Genomic DNA, 20,166 nt, shown 5'->3' with positions numbered 1-20,166 from the left:
CTTACCCCAAATTGCYGAGTACAGCTGGAGGCAAGAATGACAACAGAAGAGTAGTGTGTCCTGTAGTGTTTCTACATGTACCAAAAAAAATAAAACAGAGTATTTTTGGAGGAATGTATGTCCAAGCAGAGAATGACTATTGTTGTAGCTTCCGTTAATTTATGGTTAAAGAAATGCAAACTGCTCTTCCAGTCTTAAGCAAACAGAAGAAGCCAGTTCCTAATCCCTGTTGATATAGTTCCCTTCCAGGTCAGTGCATCACCCAAAAAAAGAGGATTTTTTTTTGTTTTCCCTCTGGCTTTTTTTTTTGCCCTTTTTATAAACACTGCAATGAAAAAAGGAGGGAATGCAGAGAGAAAATTAATCTTCAATTCCCAAAAGCAGCATGTGAACTTATGCATTCTTCAGTTTACTTCCTTTTTTCAAATCAAAAGTCATGTAAATAATGATGCTTTAAAAAAATAACTCACGCATCTTTGATTTTTGTGTAGTCCTTTGTTTGTCTTTTTTTGCTATTGTTGTCTCTAAAAGATAAGYTCACATTAAAAAGAGCTTAGAAATGTTTGGATGCTCTTTCATTCCCTGTGAGGTCTAAAAATAGAAGCTGACAAAGAATTGCTTATAGACTCACTGCTCTGCTTAGAGGGTTTAGCTTATGTCTAAAGCTGCRTCTTCTGACTTTGCAACAGCTGAGTTGTGCGCAGAAGCACCAAGGCTGGGCTTACTGAGTGTAAGCGGGGAGGAGACCAAATCTCTTTATCAGGCCTCTTGTTTCTCTCCTCCCATCTCCATCCTTGGGCAGAAGAGTGCCAAGGCAYAGCACCAAAAACGTGTGTGAGAGTGAGAGCGAGAGGTAAGTACTGGGAGCAAAGGAAGAGGGATAGTGGGGAGAAAGTTGAGAGAGGTTGTGTTTATTGGTAATGCTGTTCATGTTGAGGTGGGTGGATAGCTTGTAATTGCAGTCTTAATGGCTTTTTMGTTATTTCTATAACTAGAAGGCTTGGCCAATGTGTTTGACTTTCTTGACATTGCCATAGTCTAGTGGCAGATTGTTGTCATGGTTGTGACCACAGCTTGCCATTGTACTATAAAAGGTTGGTGCAGATTGGGAAAATAGAGGAAAACATGTGTAATCTGCATCTAATACCTGTAAGCCACATTATAACCTACTAGGTGATAACATATATGAAATATAATCTGTGTTAGGGGTTACTTGATTATAATGGTGGCCACCTCTGAAAGGGTGTGAGGCCTTCTGCACTTTAGGGCCTCCAAGTCACTGTGCTTGGGTGCTGAAAGTGTGACAGCGGGAAATCAGCACAGGATAGCCCAGGAGCATTGGGAAAAGTCCATTTGCTGGTGTTTGTGAGGAGGATTGGAGGAGAGGTGGCATTATTAAAGTGGTGACCCATGACAAAAGTGRGTTGTGTTTCATCTGCCTGGTGCATGCTGGCTTCAAGCAAAGCACTGTGCTTWGGAATGATATCTCGATTTCACGCTTGTGGAACTAATGTGTTGCTTCTCTGAGTTGCTGAAGGTGAGAACTAAAAAGTTGGTTTTTGTAAGTGATTGCTCTGTTTTGGGCTTTGGTGTCCTTTGGACTGTGTAGCTGTTCAGACCTATCATGGAGAACTGCAAGTGCTGGAAAGTGGCTTAGGTGAYACAGCCCGTGCCAGCACTTCTGTTGTGCAAAGCAGTGATGTTGTGTACTGACACAACAGTGTTCTTAGCCCGACACAAGTCCTGAAGGAATGGCCAGAGCCCCCCATTGCAGCCCTTCTTGGGGACAGTGTGCTCTTAGATCAGCTGAAGCTGGGTGTAATACTGTGCCTTTGGCTTGGGGAGGGGGCATATTCTGCCTGCTGTGTTACTGGTGCGATATGCCTGCTGGTACCAAGGTGTGTTGGGCTCTCAGACCTGCATGGGAAGCCCTGGCACTCAACCAGGCTGGAAAATGGCCAGAAAACTACACCAGTTTTTTTTTTTTCTGCAACATAGATGAGTGCAGTTTACTTTCTGCCATTGTGTTCCCTGCAGTTACAGCCTATTTCTTGCCAGTGTGATGCTGCCTTGCTGCTAGCTCTGATGTGACCTGCCTTTCCTCTGTATTCAAAGATCCCTGTGCTGTTAAAYGATGGTGCTTTTGCTCTGCCGGAACTGGAAAACTGACCAACTTCTTTTTTCCTTTGCAGTGAGCCYGGGGAACGAGAGAGTGTGGATTGCCTCCTGCCTTGCCTCTTCTCCCACTCACCTGCAGTGAKCTCTCACATGCCACAGGACAAGGGGCAGAGCTGGGGCAGTGTGAGTGAGCCAAAGGACATTTGACCAGTGGGCTGTGGCACCTGGGGGTGCTCACCCCRCCCTCCAGCAGAGACAACTGGCTTCTGCCAGGTAGATGCCTTCAGGGGAGTGGACAACTCCAACTGAACTGATGAATCTTGCCACCTGATACAAGGCTTAGGTAAGCGCTTGGAGCTGGGTTGTGTTTTCATCCTGTCTTTGCAAACTCACATTCTGGCTCTGGAGCAAATGAGAATCGCCCTGAGAGCTGTCATATACTGTGGTTACGCATGCTAATGAATCTACAGAATCTTATCAACAGTGATGCTGGATGCTCTGGCTTGTTGGGGTATTGCTGGTGCTTCAAAGTGAGTTGCAGTGGAGRTTCTCCCTTCATGTTCCCAGTGCCTCTATTGAGGGAGGTGACTGTGTTTATCCAGCGCAGCATCCAGTGCAGTTTCAGATAAAATGCAAGTTTTCTGGGACAGGAGATCATTTGAATTTTCTGTAGCACATTTGTGATTCATCTGAAGTGATCTATGGGCAGTCATTTTCAGAGATCTCAAGACAGTTAAAACAAACATCCCTGCAATTCAGCTGGCTTAGTGCTCCTTRTGCTCTTAAACAAATGAAGAAGCTTACTTGTGTGTTCTTGGGTGGTAGTCAAGGAAATAAACATGCAAACAGGATCTCCTGTGTCTTGGTTCATCCTGCTTGATAGTAATTTTATTCCTGGAGTTGTAATTCACTTTGTGAGTGCAGGTCTTGATTTCCTTTCTGGTAGCAGGGATGTAACTGTGTGCCGTATTTGGGCTAAGGTTGGTGGATGCACAGTCCAGTGACATATTTTGAAGCTGGTGCCTTGCCAGGATGTTWGCAGTCTGGGTGTGCTAATGAGGGAGAACCTGCATAGGGGGATCAGCAGAAGTCCTTGATGCAAACGCATTGAGTGTGTTGTGCGTTCTGGAATAGAAATTTGGGGTTTAGTAAAAAAGTGCCGCAGCTGCTACAACACTGGAGTTGGGGATGTTGGCCAGTCTTGTACCAAGGCCTCAGGAGTAGGTTGACTTCTGCCTGGGGGATGGTTCTCATGAAGCAGAAGCTCTGCTTGCAGTCAGCAGCACGTGGCCATCGCTTCCTCTTTGGCTYGTCATCTCGTGGGGCACACAGCCAGGAGTGCCAGTACCACCTGCAACAGCCCACAGCCCTTCCTGGATGCCTTGGGGGTCTTTGAGGTTTCCTCTGGCCCTGGCAATGCAGTCGGAGCAGTCCCAAAGCCACCCTTGTTTTGTCTGTGCTTGGTTGGTATGTGTTAATGTCACAGGTTTGCTTCCAAAAGGCTTTTGGGAGAGGAGTTTCTGATGACAGCTCCTCTTGGCTTGCAGCTCCTGACTGTCCCCCCAGATTCTACCAGGCAGCCAGGATGGGCAGGTTGCTCCAAGCCCTTAGCCTGTGTGGCTTGAAGTGTGTCAAGGTGCCTRTTTCATGAACTTGAAAAACCCTGATGGGGTTTACTCAACTTTTCACAGCTCGCTTTAGCACTTACACTGCTCTGCATGGCCATGTTTATTCCAGGACGTGCAGGTGCATGAGTCGCTGTTACAACTAGTAGTAGCTTTACAAGTGAGTAGTAGCTTCAAAAGTGCCGTGCTGGGAAGTGGTACAGACTGCCRAGTGTTCCTTATGAGAGGATCTCACCTCTGAGCAGATGTTATATAAAAATTTTCACTTGCATAGATGCATATGCTTTTCCTTTAAAACTGTTCCTCTAAAAGAAAAATTGCAGGCTTATACCATAGATAGCTAAGGACATAAGATGCTGTGTTAAAATGTGCTTTTAAAATAGACCGTGAAACARGAATAATGACTTGTTGCAATTCAGCAGTGGTGGATGTGACTGTAGTAGGTATGTACTGTTTTGAATTTATTTCACAGCAGTAGTTTCAGTCTGATAGAGGCCAGTGCRGTGGTGCAGTGTGGTGTGTCAACACTTGCTTATTTTTTTCTTCTCCTAGCAGCAGTCTCTATTTAAAGTTAAGTGGACACATTCAGAATGAGAACACGAGTTCACCTTAACCCATTTCTGCTTTTTCAATGACCTTCTGCCGAGTAAAAAAACAACTACAAACATGTAGTCTTAATCTCAAATAGCTTGAGTAGATACTGTTCTACAGTACTAAAGATTTAAAAATTGSGTTCCAAAATATCCTCAAATCCAGTCTGAGAGTGAGAACATGTTGCTATGCTGTGTTTCCTAAGAAGAGATTTTACTGRTCTTTTAATTTTCAAAAGCCTTCTGCCAAGTACTGGCAGGATGATTGCTGATGGGTTTATAAGTGCAAGACATCTTGTGGTGGCTGGGGGTGACAGGGGATGTGTGTGTCCTGGGCTGTATCACAAAGAGCCCTGCTGCTGAGCCATGGGAAATGGACAGTTCTTCTGGCCAGTGAGCAGGGCTGCAACACTGGGGGTGACTGGTGGGCAGAGGTTCCCCTCTCTCCCAGCCCAGCTYGTCCTGGAAGATGCTATCCCATGTGGGGCAATAGGCAGATCTGACTGGAAACATATGGGGCTTGTGGGGAAGGTTATAACAGTAAATCTGGTTTATGAAGAACAATTTTGACMCAAAGTCTTGGATTTTTGATGCTGATACTTTCTTCTTGCTGCCAGTACATGAGTTCCCACCTGGTGAATTAATTTCAGGAAAGCTGTTTCCGTTAAAAAACTGGGTATTTTATTTCAGGTTTGCTGATGGCTAGATAATGTTCAATGCGGGATGCATTTTCATTAAGCATCTTTAGGCTTTCTGTTRCTGGTATTAATTTTTACTTCCTTAAATTGTAAACTGGAAGCTGCAAGTTTTAGTCTGAGATAACATTTTGTGGGTGTTTTCAACTCATTCTTTTTAAAAGGAACTAGTTCATAACTTTGTTTCCAATTTGAATTTAAGTGTGCACGACTCAGGGCTTTCTGTTCCTTATATCCCGGTAAATTRTCTAATACTATTGTTACATTGTTCATATTTTCTAACTATTTCTGTTCATAGCAGCTTCATCTTGTGTGTTTGTCATGGAAAAAAAAACCTCTCTGCCTGGAAAATACAGTACTTGCAGGAGAAAATTGGGTGGCAGGCTTGAGAAAGTAATTTGAGTGGTGTATTAAAGAAAAGAACATATGCAGTCATACATAGGTATATGGAAAAGCATGGCAGGTACAGCCTGTTCCTGTTTATATGAAGCCTGTTTACATCAAGGAAAAAAATGATGTGTTTCATCAAATCCTTCAGAAAATCAATGTCTCAGTAGTCTCCATGTACACAAGGTGTTATTTTCCTCAAGCAAACGCTGTATAACACCATGGTGCCAAAACTRCTCTGGAGTTTGAGCATGTGCAGAACTAAATAATAAAAATATCCTCATTCAATATATGCTGTTACAGAACTAAGCTACATTCTGTTCCCTGTTCAGAGTACTTKGACAATCACCTTGTTGAGTGCAGCACTGTCTCTGTGCTCCCCCAAACAGCAGCATTGTGGCCAGACTCCGAGGCCAGTGCAGCCACTTGCCATATCTGTCCTTTCCACTGCTATCAACCATTTTCAAGTTCATTCCTAAATTTGGACTTTTGCACTGCTATAGTAGAAAGAGAAAACAAATGTGCATATTCCAAGCATGAGATGCAAAACTGGCTCCTTTGCACAAGTCTGGTGTTTCTGGCTGCAGAGAGGCTTTTGCAGAGGTGGGTGCCAAAATATATGTGTTCTTGCTGTGTGCCGTGGTTGGGAAGTGCACTTCCTTTGTTACTCTATTATGGAGTGTGGTCAGAGATGTTCATAATAGCTTTCACTTTGTAAATGTCTTGGAAAATTGCCCATTTAATTTGATGTACAGTTTATTTTTTCCCTGTAGTCTGCAGAATATTTGTATTTTTAGCAGCCTGTAAAAGACATAATTTTAATTTTTGGCCCCATAACAACAAAAAAGGTCAGAACTGAGGGAGTAAAATTGCCTTTGAATTAAATTTCGTAGGAGATGTGAAAAGGAGGAGATGCAGAAATATTCGGTGACACTGTGAGACAGTTACTCAGACCTTGCTACTTTGAAAAATTAAGCTGTGATTAAAGTGTATTGATCAAAGTTCACATTTGAAGTAGGAGCTGCAGCTTGGAAAACTAAAAGAGTAAAATACACATTAATGTTTCTGTCCTTGCTCCGTTTTTGATTGTGGAGGCAATAATGGGGTAAGATTACACCCATTCCTGCCATGAATTTGAAGAATTTGCATTTTTCCAGTGTCGGAATGTATGAGTGTAAAGTGGTGCCATGCCTGTGCTGTTGCCTGATAACGGGTYACAGAAGAGCTCTGATTATATTGCATGTGATATAATACTTCCACTGCTGACAGCTAGGAGAGATGGCTGYTTTCAGAATGAAGAGTTAGGGAAAGCTGGATCTCTTGGCCATCTCCATCTATGCCTGAAAGACACAGTGGTAGCACGCTGGTTGCTACCAAAAAAGGAGTTTTGCTACCAAAAAAAGGAGTTTTTTAGATGAGATGAATAGTYTCTTGCAGGTTTCTGAAGGTGCAAATAAGTGGGGTGAGCCTTGGAGAGTGCTGATGCTTTTGCTCATCATATCTCCCCCAGGTTTTTTTCTCCTCAAGGAAAAATCCCACTCTTCTGATGATCCTAAGTGTGATGCCTTTGGCTGCTCTGGCTCATTCAGTGGCAAGCACCACTGCTGAGGTGCAACTTCAGACAAAAGCTGGGGTAGCATGTCCTGTGGAAAGAACYCATCAGGTTTTTCCTGAAGGGAGGTCAGGATGGTTGCTTTTTGTGATTTAAGCTATCCATTAGAGAGCTACAATGACCCAAAGGTTTGGGTAACGTGGCTTGTGGTGGCCTGGCTTTTGGTGGTGCCATAGCTGTTACATGGTCTGAGCTGGGCTGGTTGTGGCTCCACAGAGTTTTGGAGGAGGAGGACTTGATGGACCTTTCCTCAGCCCTCTTCCTTGCAGCCACCCCTGGGAACTGCAGTTCCCTGGCRGTTTTGGCTGCCGATGCTTTCTCCTTGGTGTGTTAGATCCACCTTTGATGAAAGTGAGGAAATAGTTACGGCTTGACAGTGGGGATGCTCCTTTTGGCTTGTAYGGGACAACACTCAAGTTGTGTTTGACAAGCGAGTTACCTTGCTCGTGTGTGTATCTGTGGGATGGAGCAGAGCAGTGGGCACAGGTCTCAGCATCTTGCTTAGACCAAGACTGCTCTGTCTCAGCATAGGTGGGGACATCTTAMCACTGTGTTGTTTTGCCTTTAGAGTTATATATAGAAGGTAATCMCCTAGAGGCCAATTTGCTTGTCTCATGCATACTTTAGTAGGCAAAAACTTCTCCTTTTAGTGTCCCTTTTGATGTGCAATCTGCCTCTGGATGCCCCATCAGAGCATCTCATGGTTTCCCATCCATGYATCAGGCAGGAATGTGGTGCCTTGCTGTCATCCACATGGATGCTGTGCCGAGCAGCGCCCAGCTGGTGCCTGTCCTGTGCCATGCCTAGGCTCTGGGGCTGATTTGCGTGTCTTGATTTAAAAGCAATGTCTTTCATACTCTCATGTATGTGCCTGAGAACAAAGACAAGACCGCCCCCTCTGCCCCACCTTGGTTGGGTTGGGCTGTGTCCCAGTGCAGGGAGCAGGCGGTCCTGCAGGCAAACTCCAGGAGCACTCTGTAAAGCGGCTGTGCAACCTCGGCCTAATTTTAGCTGTGGGATAATGGCTGGAAGCTAAAATTGTCAGCAAGCGTTTTTTGTATTAGCGCTTCCCGAAAATATTTCACATGCTGTATACACATTTACTCATCTCCTTTCCCCTCCCTCCCGCTTTTTTTTTTCCCTTACAGCTTCTGATATGAAGAAGGATATAGAGTCTTTAATAGCCCAGGAAAAAGCAGAGATCGTCGCCAAGTATGAGAAGGTACCAGCCTTGTGCCTCTCCCCAGCATGCTGGCTGGGGCTGAAGCTGTTTAATCAATTAGGAATGYGTCAAGTAAGATCTTTTGCCTCCCTGCAGGCACCGCCCCAGTAACCCTCATACCATCAGGCTTCATGCCAGCTCTCCCTGCCTCTAATCCCCTCTCACTACATCCCCAGAGTTTCTTGCAGATCCCGTGTGTGCTCCACATAGATACTGAAAGGTGCAGAGCTTCTGGTGCTTCAGTTCTCCCKTAATACCAGGATGGCTTATGCCCAACAACATTGTTTTTTCTGATGTATAGCCCTTCCCATCCTGTAGCAGGGGCACASATGGAATGCTGGATAGGCTGAACTTGCGCATTTTTTTCTTGCCTGCCTTGTATTTGGCTYTTTAGAGCAGGTTTTGCTCTCCTGCCTCTGTGCCTTTTGTCATTCAGGAGAGAGGGATGTGGGCTTTGGGCACAGGATGCAGGCACTGGGGCATTCCTGAAGCTGGGACCACTTCACAGGTGTCCTTTCTGCTTTCAGGGCAGGCAAGAAGGAGCTCAGATTGACCAGTGGGAAGATGCTGATTTCACGCTGTACAAAGTTACAGACCGGTTTGGATTCCTGCAGTAAGTCCTCCTGCCCTCTCCTTTCCTCTCTGACCTGTGTGTGTGTGGACCATCCTTCTGCACTGAGCATGACAGGCCCCACATCTCTCCCATAATCTGCTCTGTGGTTTGGCTTGATGAATCCCAAATGCAGGAGGAAAGACTAGATGGGCCTCCTTCCTCAACTGCGCATGTCCAAACACTCTGATGCTTTGAATCTGCTGCAAGACAAGGCTCAGAAGCAGTTTCCTACCACAAGGCTGGCATTAAAAGGTGCAGGACTGTGGTGTGTCACAGTGGGAGAGGCCCTTGTGTTTGCACCTGATGGTTCAGRGAGCTGTAGGAAGAGATGAGACAAAGTATCTGATCATCTCTAGTTCCCTTAGGAAATCCCTATCCTAACCGAGGTGCAGATAAATTAGATGCACACTCTGTGCCTGGGAAGAATGCTTAAAAKAACTATTTTTATTCTGATTCTGAACCAAAGTTATAATAGTAGGCATTCTGTGTGCAGGAGTGAGGTTTGAAGCAATCGCTCTCCAGAAATTCTGCTTCCACACCCTTTGAATTACTGGTCATGTGTGTATTGAAGAGGAAATATATGCTCAGGATTTCCAGTTATGTCCAGTGCTTGATTACACCCCCAAGAGCTCCTATCGGATGGTAGTATCTTAAATGGTGCTTCCCCTGTCTCTTTCATACTGGGAACAAAGCTGTGGGAAAGGCACAAAGTTCCCAGGACATATCCCTTAAGGTGTCTGAGGTTTACCCTGAGCTGCAGCACCCTGTGCTCCTCCACACCTTTTCTTGTCCATGGCATAACCAGTGACCCCTTGCTTTTCCAGCGAGCAGGAGCTGCCAACCCGCACCGCCTTGGAGGAGAAGGTGAGAGCTGCCAGCTCTGTCATCATGGATGTGACATCCTTATCACACCAGCTGGGGAGGGAATGTTTTTTTGAGGAAACATGTGAGCAAGTAAGAGCAAAGCAGTCAGCCAGCACCCACTGGTCACTGCTGCTCTTTCAGAGGTGGGTGCTGTGCATGATGCCCAGCTGTTGGAGCTTTTGTTTTGCTGGGTCAGGCATCTCCCTCACTTTGCACAGCACCTCTTAAAGCAATTTTGGGYTTTTCCCTCTGCTTTGGCACAGTGCTGAGCAGCTGTGGCTTGTAAAGGGGACTGCATGTGCAAGGTAAAATGGTGGAATTTGTAGGCAACCATGATCTCCATCCTTATCTTCCCTGAGATGAGAGCATGTCCTCTGTTAGGACTCCGCTAACAGGGATTCTGCCGATCTGATACAGTGATAAGATTTGAGGCCAGCTGAACCTGTGAAGATTTTTATTGTCAGCAAATACTCCTCTTGGGAAYGCTTTCTCTGTGTTAAGCCTGTGTGCCTGGTCACTTTTACCGATGCTGCTTTTAATTACCAAGTGCTGAAATTATCAGTTTCTGCAGCTTGTGGATTGTTGTAAGCCCTGATGTGAGGTCTTTGCGTAGAAGTTTAAAYCTAGTTTGTTTTCAGGAGGCATCTCCTGGGGCTTTTTTCCCTTAAATTTTTCTCGTCTTCTCTTTTGCACCAGCAAAAACAGCAGGAAATTGAACGGGTGGACAAGTGGCTTAAGATGCTGAAGAAATGGGGCAAATACAGAAACAGTGACAAGGTAAGGAGGAAAAGAAAGYGTGAATGTCCAGAAGGGTGGGTGTGATGCATCCTTACGATGGGTCAGGCTTTTAAAAAGTTGAGAGAGAGACCAGAGATCTCTGGAACATTGCCAGATTCTACTCATTGGTCTTTAATATTTTAAATCTTTCTTAGAAATTACTGGGTTACAAGTCGAGGTAAAAGTCCTRTTCTGGCTTACATAGCTTTAAAAAGGATTTCCTAAATGCTGCTACCATGTTTGCSCTTCTGCTTCCCTGTGCAAGCGGGAGCACAGCAGGGACATTCGTATGCCCAGCTTGGTCCCTGCCCTGTGAGAACAGAGGGCACACCACAGGTCACTTTGTGTCTCCACCTTCTGGCAATGATGTGAGAGATGTGACTGATATGGCCCAGATGATGTTCCTTGTAATTCTTCCTGGGGAAAGAATTATTTGTCTAGAGCATTACGTACATTTTGTCTAGAACAAACAAATTTTGTTTTTTGCTCCTGGCTGTGCCTGYRAGAATTACATTGTGCACACCCGTCRGTGGAAAYCAAGGATGGAGATACCACCATTGTGTCTTGGCTTTAGTGTTAAAATAAACTGCAGCAAACACCACTGCAAAACTGAATTGTTTTTAATGAATAGAATCTGTTATATGTTCCTATTACAAACCTCTTGAAACAAAAAAGGCTTTGAACCTAACGACAGCACCCTTGCTGGTAAGGAGAGGGGCACTGCATCTGACCTGCTCTGCTTGTGATACTCTGCACAAGAGAGGGCTGAAGCCTGGCATTACCTTGTGGTCTCTGCATGGCCTCTGCAGCCTTCATGTTTAGCAGGAGGAGGTGTGTGTTTGGCTGGACTGCTTCCAGCTCGTGCTGTGAGTCCTTGGGAGACATTTGAGCTTGGTTAAAAGGGCTATGAAGAGAGATGTATCTCCAGAGAATATCTGTGTAGCTGTAGGGACAACATCAAGCAGAGCATCATCCTTGCCCAGCTATYAGGAGTCATGTCCAGATCACCCAGCCAAAGACCAGATGTAGTCTCATCCTTTTTTAGAAAAGAACCAAAATCATCTTAAYGACAGCAGAGCTGGGAAGAGGTGGGGTTGGGGTTTTATAATCCTTCTGTTCACTTCAGGTTGATTCTAATTATTTTGTTAATCAGTGCTGCTCCACAGGTAAAATCGGAGGCTCTCCTGTGACTTAGCTCTTTCTAATTAGAAGTTAGCACTAATTGTTTAGGGAGCTTGTGGGTAACCACCAAATTCCAGCAGGGTACAGGGAATTCCTTCGGGTCCTGGAGGGTGTTTGGGGCRGGTAATGATGAGTGGTTTTAGCACACCTTGGCTTCCCTGGGTCAGATGRTGGTGACAGACAGGATCCAGCATGAGAGCTGTGGAGCGGTAGGGATCTCTGATCCCAGTCTGTTTTGGATTTCCCTTGATAATTAGTGGGTGTGTTAAGCATGCTGTAGCTGATGTCTCTCAGATCTGCTGGATGGTGAAGGGTCAGAGCAGCCAGTGGGTTTTGGGGGTCTTTGGATCAGAAAATCAGAAAGCTCTTACAGTAGAATAAAAGATATTATAAATAACAGCCTGTAAATGGTCCATGACTCTTGGGCACAAAGATGGCATTGTCCCATGTTGGGGGACTGGAATTGGCCATCATCTCTCCCAGCAAGCAGAGAAGCAGTGCTTGGCCCCAAGCAAGGAAGGAGCAGTCTGGTGACCCTGGGGAGTAGAAAGGAGTTTTGGTTTTACTCCTGTCCAGCCTAACACCTGCTGCCTTGCACCAAGGCAAGTGCAGGCAGGAAGGTCTGTAGTAGGCACACACCATTAAATGCAAAGACCCTGAGAGGCACAAAAGAAGTGTTTAAAAAAAAAAAAAAGTAAAATTAGGTTGCATGATTCATCTGGATGTGTAACTCCATGCTCTTGTGTCAGGAGCATGGAAGCTGCTCAGTTGTTCCTGCTGCCGCAGCTGCATRCAGTTCAACTGTGGCATTTCAAGGACCTTATGGTGGGATCACAGTCATGTCAGATAGCTGTGTTTTTTTCTAGCTTTRGTAAATGTGACAAGCCCTTGATCTGATTTTCCTAAAGCAGACTTGGGCTGGTTTTATTCCCTCTCTGAGCACTCAAGCTGCCACATCTGCATTGCATGTTTCCTTCAGGTTTGTTTTCACTACTTGGCTGACATGATAGAAACTCAAGTGTCACAAGACAGCCGCTCTGTATTATTTTAACAATGACTAAGATGTCATCTTTGAAAAAATCCTCTTATTGAAAACAAGAACATTCCCTTTGATGTTAATTTTGATATGTTGTGCTTTATTAGAGGGGAAAAAATCTTGTTGCAGGAACCACAGGCAGTTTCACAGCAAAGTTGCCCTGACTTTGACTCTGCTTGAATGATGTAGAAACCCATCTTATTTTCCAGACTGGGACTTCTGCACTTTAGGGCCAACCTTTTCAGTCCCAGTTCATGTGCTGGAGCTGGCAGACATCTGATCATATCGAGTGCTTGATTAGGAGGGACTTTGCAAACAGGTCTTTGTGTTTTGCAGCATCTTAGTACCTGGTTGGGGCTTAGGTTGTTTTCTCATTTTCTATGTTGTGAAATGTCAGCAGGAGGAGGGAGGTTGTATATACCCATCCAGGACATTGACCCCAAAATAGCCACSTGTCAGTGGGCAAGAAAGCAGCTTTTTCAGTCCCCTGGCATGAGCCACTACCAGAGAGCAGCAGGTTTGGCTTTCTCTTCCACCACCTGCAGCCTGTGTGCATCTTTGCCTGCTGATGGTTGCAGTCTGGGTCTTGTGACTGTCACAGATTATAGGAAATAAGGCTGAAAAAACAGAGGAGGACCTTTTATGKTTCTTAGCCGAGAATGCCCTGGTTAATTTCTGGCATAACCTGTTTCAGGATGAGTAACAAATAGGATTATCTTAATTAAAGTAATGCCCTGGGGCTCCCTGTGCTTATCATTGCCTCAGATCTGTCTCCATCTCTGTTCTAGACACGTTTTGTAGCAATCTGATTTAATTTCAGTAGCRAGATCAGCAAAAAGTGACACCCAGCACAATTCCTCATATGGGTGGTGTTAGAATGATGCAATGGTGCCTTTTTCTGGCTGGACTTCCACAAGGGGAAGGGAAAAAAAAATGAAGGAGTCCATGAAAGGACCACATTGTTTTGCAGCATTAAGGTATGTCAAACCTGCAAAGAAGTGCTAAACCATGTTATTTGGGGTTCAGCACAGGGAGGGTCATGTAATCTGTRTCCTCTTCGCTGCTGGTTTGAACCTGTGTTTAAATCCCAACCTGACTCTGCTGGGGRAGGTTAGGAAATGGCTGATGCCATGTAAGAATCTACACAGTTCAGGCAGTAGTTTTGCAGAAAAGGCTGTGCTGTGTGCACTCCAACAGCGGGATAATTTATTCATTGTAGCCCTGAAATGGATTTCAGCCAGAAGCATCAGTCATAGGAGGAGGATATGACCTCTGCMTCATTTGCAAGCTGTGTCTTGCTGCTGGCCATGTGTGATGGGATCTTTAGAAAGGGATGTCTTTGGTCATAGATGTCTGGTTTTTAGGCAAAGCCTGCCTTTGTCCAGGGGGGAAGCCTTGTCTCTGCTAAGGTCACAGGAGTGCAGGGCACTTAATCCAGTGCATGCCAGCAAAGCGGTTTGGGATGAATTGGGGATCTGTATGGACTGACACAGACCCCCAAGAGCTAACAGTCTGCTAATGCCAGAGACAACCAGCAGACGTTTGTTGTGCCAGGGCTGGCTGAAGTCAGATCTGCCTGCAAATGCCATGACAAAGAAAGGGAGTTGTGTCTGGGAACAGCAGGGTGGCTTCGCCTGTTTTTTTTTTTCTTCCATTTTGGAAAAGCAGGTAGCATTTTCCTCTTCTCCAAAGGTAGCCTGGGCAATAAATGCCTACCCATGGCCCACCAGCTTTAGGATTTAAATTTGCCCCTTCTTTGCTGACACCCCATCAGGAATAGCTGCATAGGCTCCAGCTGCAGGCACAACAGCTGAGTTGGGAGCAAGCACTGACTGTATGGAAAGAAGGCCATGTGTGGTGATGTCYAGTCTGCCAAGTGTGTTCATGGCCACATCATTGATTGTCTGGCTTCATGGTACAAATAGGAAATCCTCTTCTCCATGGTGATGGTGGGCATGGTGCTGGTGGAGGCTTCACCCACCACTCCAGGTGGATTTCTACAGCTCAGTTTCCCTGATGCATCACTAGTAGAGGATGTGAAGAAGTCATTCCTCTCCAGAAAGATCACTCTGAGCACTAAAGGAATTGAGGAAGGAGGGCTGCCCCCACTTTAGGGTGTTGGAGACATGTGCTGGATATATGGAAAGGCTTGAAAGGTTTATCATCATGCATACCCAAAATTTGAGCACTGCTCCTGCAGTCTCTTCCTGGTGATCCATGCACATGGCTGAGAAGCTAAGAGTGACAGACTCCAAAGTGTGAAGGTGAACTGCAGTGTGTACATTCTTCTTCAWAAACCAACCCACGCTTCCCAAATCCTTTTTAATTTCACTGTCTGAACTACTGCAAAAAGATGTTCAGTCTTCAAAGGCAGTGACTCCATCCCTCTAATTAAAAACCTGGAGCAATTGGTTGGATACTTCCCAGAGGAGATTGCTGGTGCAGGAAGATGGAGCTGAAGTTTGTACTCCATAGTCTTCCCCATCCCATCTACCAGAAAGAAAATACATGGAGTGGGGAGAGATAGGGATGGGGTGATGATGGCATCTGTGCCATGACCTTTGTATGTTAAAGCCTGGACATGGAAAATGATCCTRTGGCAAAACCTAGAGCAAGTTTTAGACACTCTGGTTTCAGTCCTTGGCTGACACAGCTTTTCTAAAGTGTCTTGAACCATTGCTTTGACCATCAGCATCTTCCTTTGTGAAGTGGAATGGTGTCAGTTCTTCCTGCTGTGCATTGTTTGTCAGTCTGCATGGAAAATGATCTAGCTTCTCTCYTCCCATCGGTAAGGGCTGAGCAGTCTGTAAGAGACAGAAGAGAGTGACCTTGAGGGTTGTTTTTGATCGTCAYATGGAACACGTGTTATCATCACATGCTACCTTACCTCTGTCACTTCATTCTAGCGTAAATATCACTTGTTATAGTAACTTCCCTGTTTACCTTCAAGTTTCACAATGAAGAAAAGTTGCTCATTTTTTTCTGGGTGACTCACAACTCTGAGGCTTTATCACTTTCATGTCTGGAGGTGGTGGGAGGAGGAAAGCCCTTGTATAAATAGCAGGAATGCATTTCAGTTCCATTTCAGCATGTTTTGTAACTCGCCTGTTCCTTTCACACTTGTGCAAAGAAAATCATTTACTATATACCRCTGAGGGTTGCAAACATTGAAATACAACAATACCAGCTCTGGAAATCTGTAAGAAAATTGTTTTYTCCCCATGGACCTGAGCGTCATCATATGGCTTGGCAGCCCTCTGCAAGTCTCTCTTAATCCATTGGAAATAAGCAATCTTTTCTGAATCAGTGTTTTTATCAGAATTGGTATATACTCTAGTTTCTTGATCCTGCCTCTGCTTTTGCTTCATCAAAGCTTGAGTGCTTGCAGGAGCCAGGCTTTTGTGGGCATGTACTACTTTGGGGATGTGGTTCATCTAATCCTGTTGCTTTGTGTCTCTTGATGCAATGCTCTTCTTTCATCCTGATTTAACGACTCTCAGGAAATGGGCCTTTCATCTGGGGGGGTAAAGCTGTCCCAAATGGCGTGAAGGTTTGCTGTCCTTAGAAGCACCTTCTCATGTGAGTTTGGATGAGCAGAASCAACTCCTTTGGATGTGCAGATGGTGAATTAGTGATGTCCCACTTAAAATGCAGGATGCTCTTCAGCAGGATGGTGGTCTTCCATGGGCGTGTCTTGCTAGTGAGGTTGCTTTTTAGGGGGTAGCTCTTACTTGGTGCATACAGAGGGAAGGGCAGGATCTTTAAAGGATTCRTGCAGGATTTGGTCCTGGCTGTGCACTGGACCTTCATAGCTGGTGCTAAGCAGCACTTGGGACACAGGAAGCATTTAGGAAGTGCTGAGGATGGAGTTTTAAATGTTGAATGTCCATYACACTTTCAGGATCAGGATACATTACACTGACACTTTATTTGTCAGGAGAAATACTGAAATATTTATCATAATGGAGTGGAAAAGCATTCTCACACACATCTGGTTCTCCYGGTCCTACATGGTGATCTTGGCATKTACTRCAGAGCTGTTMTATATACTTATTTTGACTGTGATAGTGGTGGTAGGCTAGGGGACAGCAAAGAACTATCTGCTTGAAGCCCACCTCCTGTCTTACCTCCTGGTCTTGTARATCTTGGGGACAAAGGCTGCTGTTCCTGGGTTTTGTTCTTGGTGRGCACAGTGCTGCCATGAAAGCAGTAAAAAAACGAGGAGTGTGGGTCTGYGCACATGGAGGCTGTGAGCCAGCACAGTGCCATGGTTAAGGTCTCTATATCCTTGTGAAAGGTTGGCATTAAAAAGTCAAGTAAGTTGGAAATTAAGAAGCTGTGTGAGGTGGGTCTGAAAGGAAAGGCAACTGGAGCAGGTGTTCAGCTTGGTGTCAGAGATGCAAATGCAATGTGGCAGGCCCACATCCAGCAAACCTTCTATTAGGATCTTGTGCTTCCCTATGGATTGCAGTCCTTCTTTTGCATCAGCTTGGATTCCATCAAGCAGTACACAATATGGAAAAAGAAGTGGGATATTGAAAGTGGTGGGATGCRTTTGTACCAGACAGTGACAGTAGCTCCAGTTGATTGCCTGGTTGGGCACTGCCCTTCTCAGCTCCAGGCTCATTCCCATGACTGGAAATCTGGTACCTCTGTCTCTTCCCAAGGAATTGCCTGGTTCTATGGGAGCACCATGAGACAGCATAAATACCTTCCATGGCTGGAGCTTGGGTATGTACTACAGGTCCTTCAGTGTACCCAAGGACCCTCAGGAACCTGGAGGGTTGCAGCAGTTGCTGCAGTGGTGCAGCTGCAAGGCATTTCACAGGTGGGATAAATGAAAGGAAGGAAAATATCCATAAATGGACCTTTTTTCTTTTTTATGAAGCTTTTTCTTTTAATGGAAGAAGTCAACAATGGAGCAAGAGCTCTTTCCCCCCCCTTCTGTTTTCCACTGAAATTTAATGGGGGCTTTATCACWAAAAGGGAAGAGGCATCTGTGAGATGAAGTTAACGAAGACCTCTCCTACGAATAAGGTTGATATGGCTGAGGTTGTTCARCCTGAAGAAGAGAAGGCTCTGAGGGCACCTCASTGTGGTCGTCCAGTACTTAATGGGGGCTTATAAAAATGAGGGAGAGTGACTTTACACTCTCCAGGCAGATAGTGTTAGGACAAGAGGGAATAGCTTTAAACTAAAAGAGGGGAGGTTTAGAAYAGATGTTAGGAAGAAATTCTTTACTGTGAGGGTGGTGAGGCACKGGCACAGGTTGCCCAGAGAAATTRTGTATGCCCCATGCYTGGAAATATTCAAAGGCAGGTTGAAGTGAGCAACYTGGTGTAGTGGAAGGTGTCCCTGCCCATGGCAAGGGTGTTGGAACTAGATGACATGTAAGGTCTCTTTCAACCAAACTGTTCTATGATTCTGTGGTTCTGTGATTTTGACTGAGTAGTTTTCTTTGATGGATGAAGGTACTTAGCTCATTCATCACACTGGAGATGCCATCTCTTTTCCAGCGYAGGCAGGGGAAGTGATCACGTGGGGTGTCTGCTCAGATGGCTGATGATCTGCAGCAGCAAACCATGAGAAAATATGTTCTGCCTCCAGCAGGATGCCACTAACCTTGCATGTGCTCTCCTCCCTGCAGATGTGCCGCCGTGTGTACAAAGGGATCCCGCTTCAGGTGCGAGGCCAAGTCTGGTCACTTCTGCTGGATGTTGAGAAGATGAAGAAAGAGAACGAAGGAAAGTATGAGGTATGGGCTCTTCCTGGCAAAGCCAACAGGAGCAAGGTGATGGGGAGGTCAGATTGGTTGATGATGCTGCTTTGGTGGAGACTGAAAATGCAAAGGGTATCAGCTCTTTATCCTTGGGTGAATATTAAGCTGGGGTCTTTTAGCATGTTAATAGACTGCTTTCCATAATATGCTACTTCCTTTTATTCTGCTGGAATCTGGGATGAAAGTTGCAGTCAGTGTTACTACATCTTTAGGGAAAGAGACAGGGAAGAGTGAGGGGAAGCTTTCCAYAGGCAGCATATAGAAGCCCTTGGTGAATAATTAACTTATTTTCCAAGCTTGTGTTATGATTTAGCTTGCATCACGTACCAGGGTGAGGATCAGGGTGTTGTGGAGACAATTATTTTTCAGAGGCAGGAGGCTGAGTGTTGCTTCCAACAGGTGTTGCTAAAAATCCCTGCCTATTATTAAGCAGGATGATACTAACACTCATTATAGTTAGTCAAGCGTGGATGTTACTGGCAAAGGGCTGCAGGGATGGAGGCACACGCAGTGGTGGGGGGGAAGTGTGCTTACCACAGTAAGCACAGATAAGGAAGCTCTCCCAGCACGCAGATTAAAATTGTGCTCCTTCCCTCAAAGCTGTGCTGCGCAGGCAGGGAAGCAATCCAAACAAATGAAAGTCACAAGGAGTTTATCTGTGCTCCAGAGGGGTCTGCCATAAACAGGAGCTTCAGGGCTAATAGGCTTTGCTGGATGCAAACCCTCCACAAGCTCATCTTAATCTACCTCGTCTTTGGTGCCACCTGCCGCCAGTAATTAGCTCTCCCTAATTTTCTCCAGGAGCGGCTCAGTGCAGGTCCTGGATGAGGGGTTTTGCTTTCAAGAAGGGACTAAGCCTTCGACTTGTGAGCTGGAGGGACTTGTTTGAAGGCCACTCCCTTTCTCCCTGGGGCATGACCTGTGGCACAAAAGCCCMAAGGATACCATGGGGCATGCCATGCTTGCTTTTGATGTAGGGGTGATGCTCTGTCTCCCCTCTCTATTGGCTGCAGCCAGAGGGCTTGAGGGTAGCTTGAGAAGGCAGGAGGAGAAACATACTGGACATGGGGCAGAGCAGAGGCATCCTGGCTTTTGCCCACTGCCTTGTACAAGGTCTTGGGGATGGGGCTTCCAGCTTTCCAGCCTCTGCCACCAGCTTGCACAGCTCACAGCACTAATGAGCTCGGAAGAGCATCTGTAGAGCCCMCAGGTTACTTACACAAGGGAAAAAGGAGAATCATTCTGTGGTTTTTTTCTAATCTCTGGACAATTAATAAAGTCTCCTGGGTGCATGGAGGTGACAAAGTGCTGTTTGACCTGCTATTCATGTTGAATGATTTTTAAAATACACAAAGTAGGGTGTTTACRGTATTTGGGAGATTTCTGTGTTCTGGCAGAGAAAACAAGAGGGCCTTTAGCAGGAAAATTTGAACTGAAGTAACCCAGTGCACATGAATGGTTGTCTTCTCTCAGGTAGTCTGCCTGGTTTATAAAGGGTAAGGAGCCACAGGATACAGAGACCACAGTATTTACAGCTGGGAAATTATGTTGTTCACCAGATCTTCATTCCATCATCACTTTTGCCTTTACTTGTCCTGCGCAGGCAGTAATTCACAATAGCCCCTGTACTGTTGCTCCTCCATACATCTGCGTTTAAGGTTGGAGT

The 20,166-nt window shown here is 45.5% G+C and overlaps 1 protein-coding gene across 3 annotated transcripts in view; it reads left to right on the top strand.

Moving 5' to 3' along the window:
• LOC130576646 (USP6 N-terminal-like protein) overlaps window positions 1-20,166 on the top strand; it is a 75,211-nt gene that overhangs the window by 42,143 nt on the left and 12,902 nt on the right. For all 3 annotated transcript variants that reach the window (XM_057371459.1, XM_057371461.1, XM_057371462.1), the window contains 6 exons: window positions 2,193-2,461; window positions 8,176-8,249; window positions 8,777-8,862; window positions 9,687-9,726; window positions 10,423-10,503; window positions 18,369-18,476. In XM_057371459.1, coding sequence (XP_057227442.1) covers window positions 8,184-8,249; window positions 8,777-8,862; window positions 9,687-9,726; window positions 10,423-10,503; window positions 18,369-18,476 — 381 coding nt within the window. In that variant the 5' untranslated portion in view covers window positions 2,193-2,461; window positions 8,176-8,183. The remainder of the gene's footprint in view (window positions 1-2,192; window positions 2,462-8,175; window positions 8,250-8,776; window positions 8,863-9,686; window positions 9,727-10,422; window positions 10,504-18,368; window positions 18,477-20,166) is intronic.

The sequence above is a fragment of the Malurus melanocephalus genome, unplaced genomic scaffold, assembly GCF_030028575.1.
Source record: "Malurus melanocephalus ecotype Western Australia unplaced genomic scaffold, MMel_1.1 scaffold_147, whole genome shotgun sequence".
NCBI classification, from domain to species: domain Eukaryota; kingdom Metazoa; phylum Chordata; class Aves; order Passeriformes; family Maluridae; genus Malurus; species Malurus melanocephalus.
This window is presented reverse-complemented; position numbering and strand designations above follow the sequence as displayed.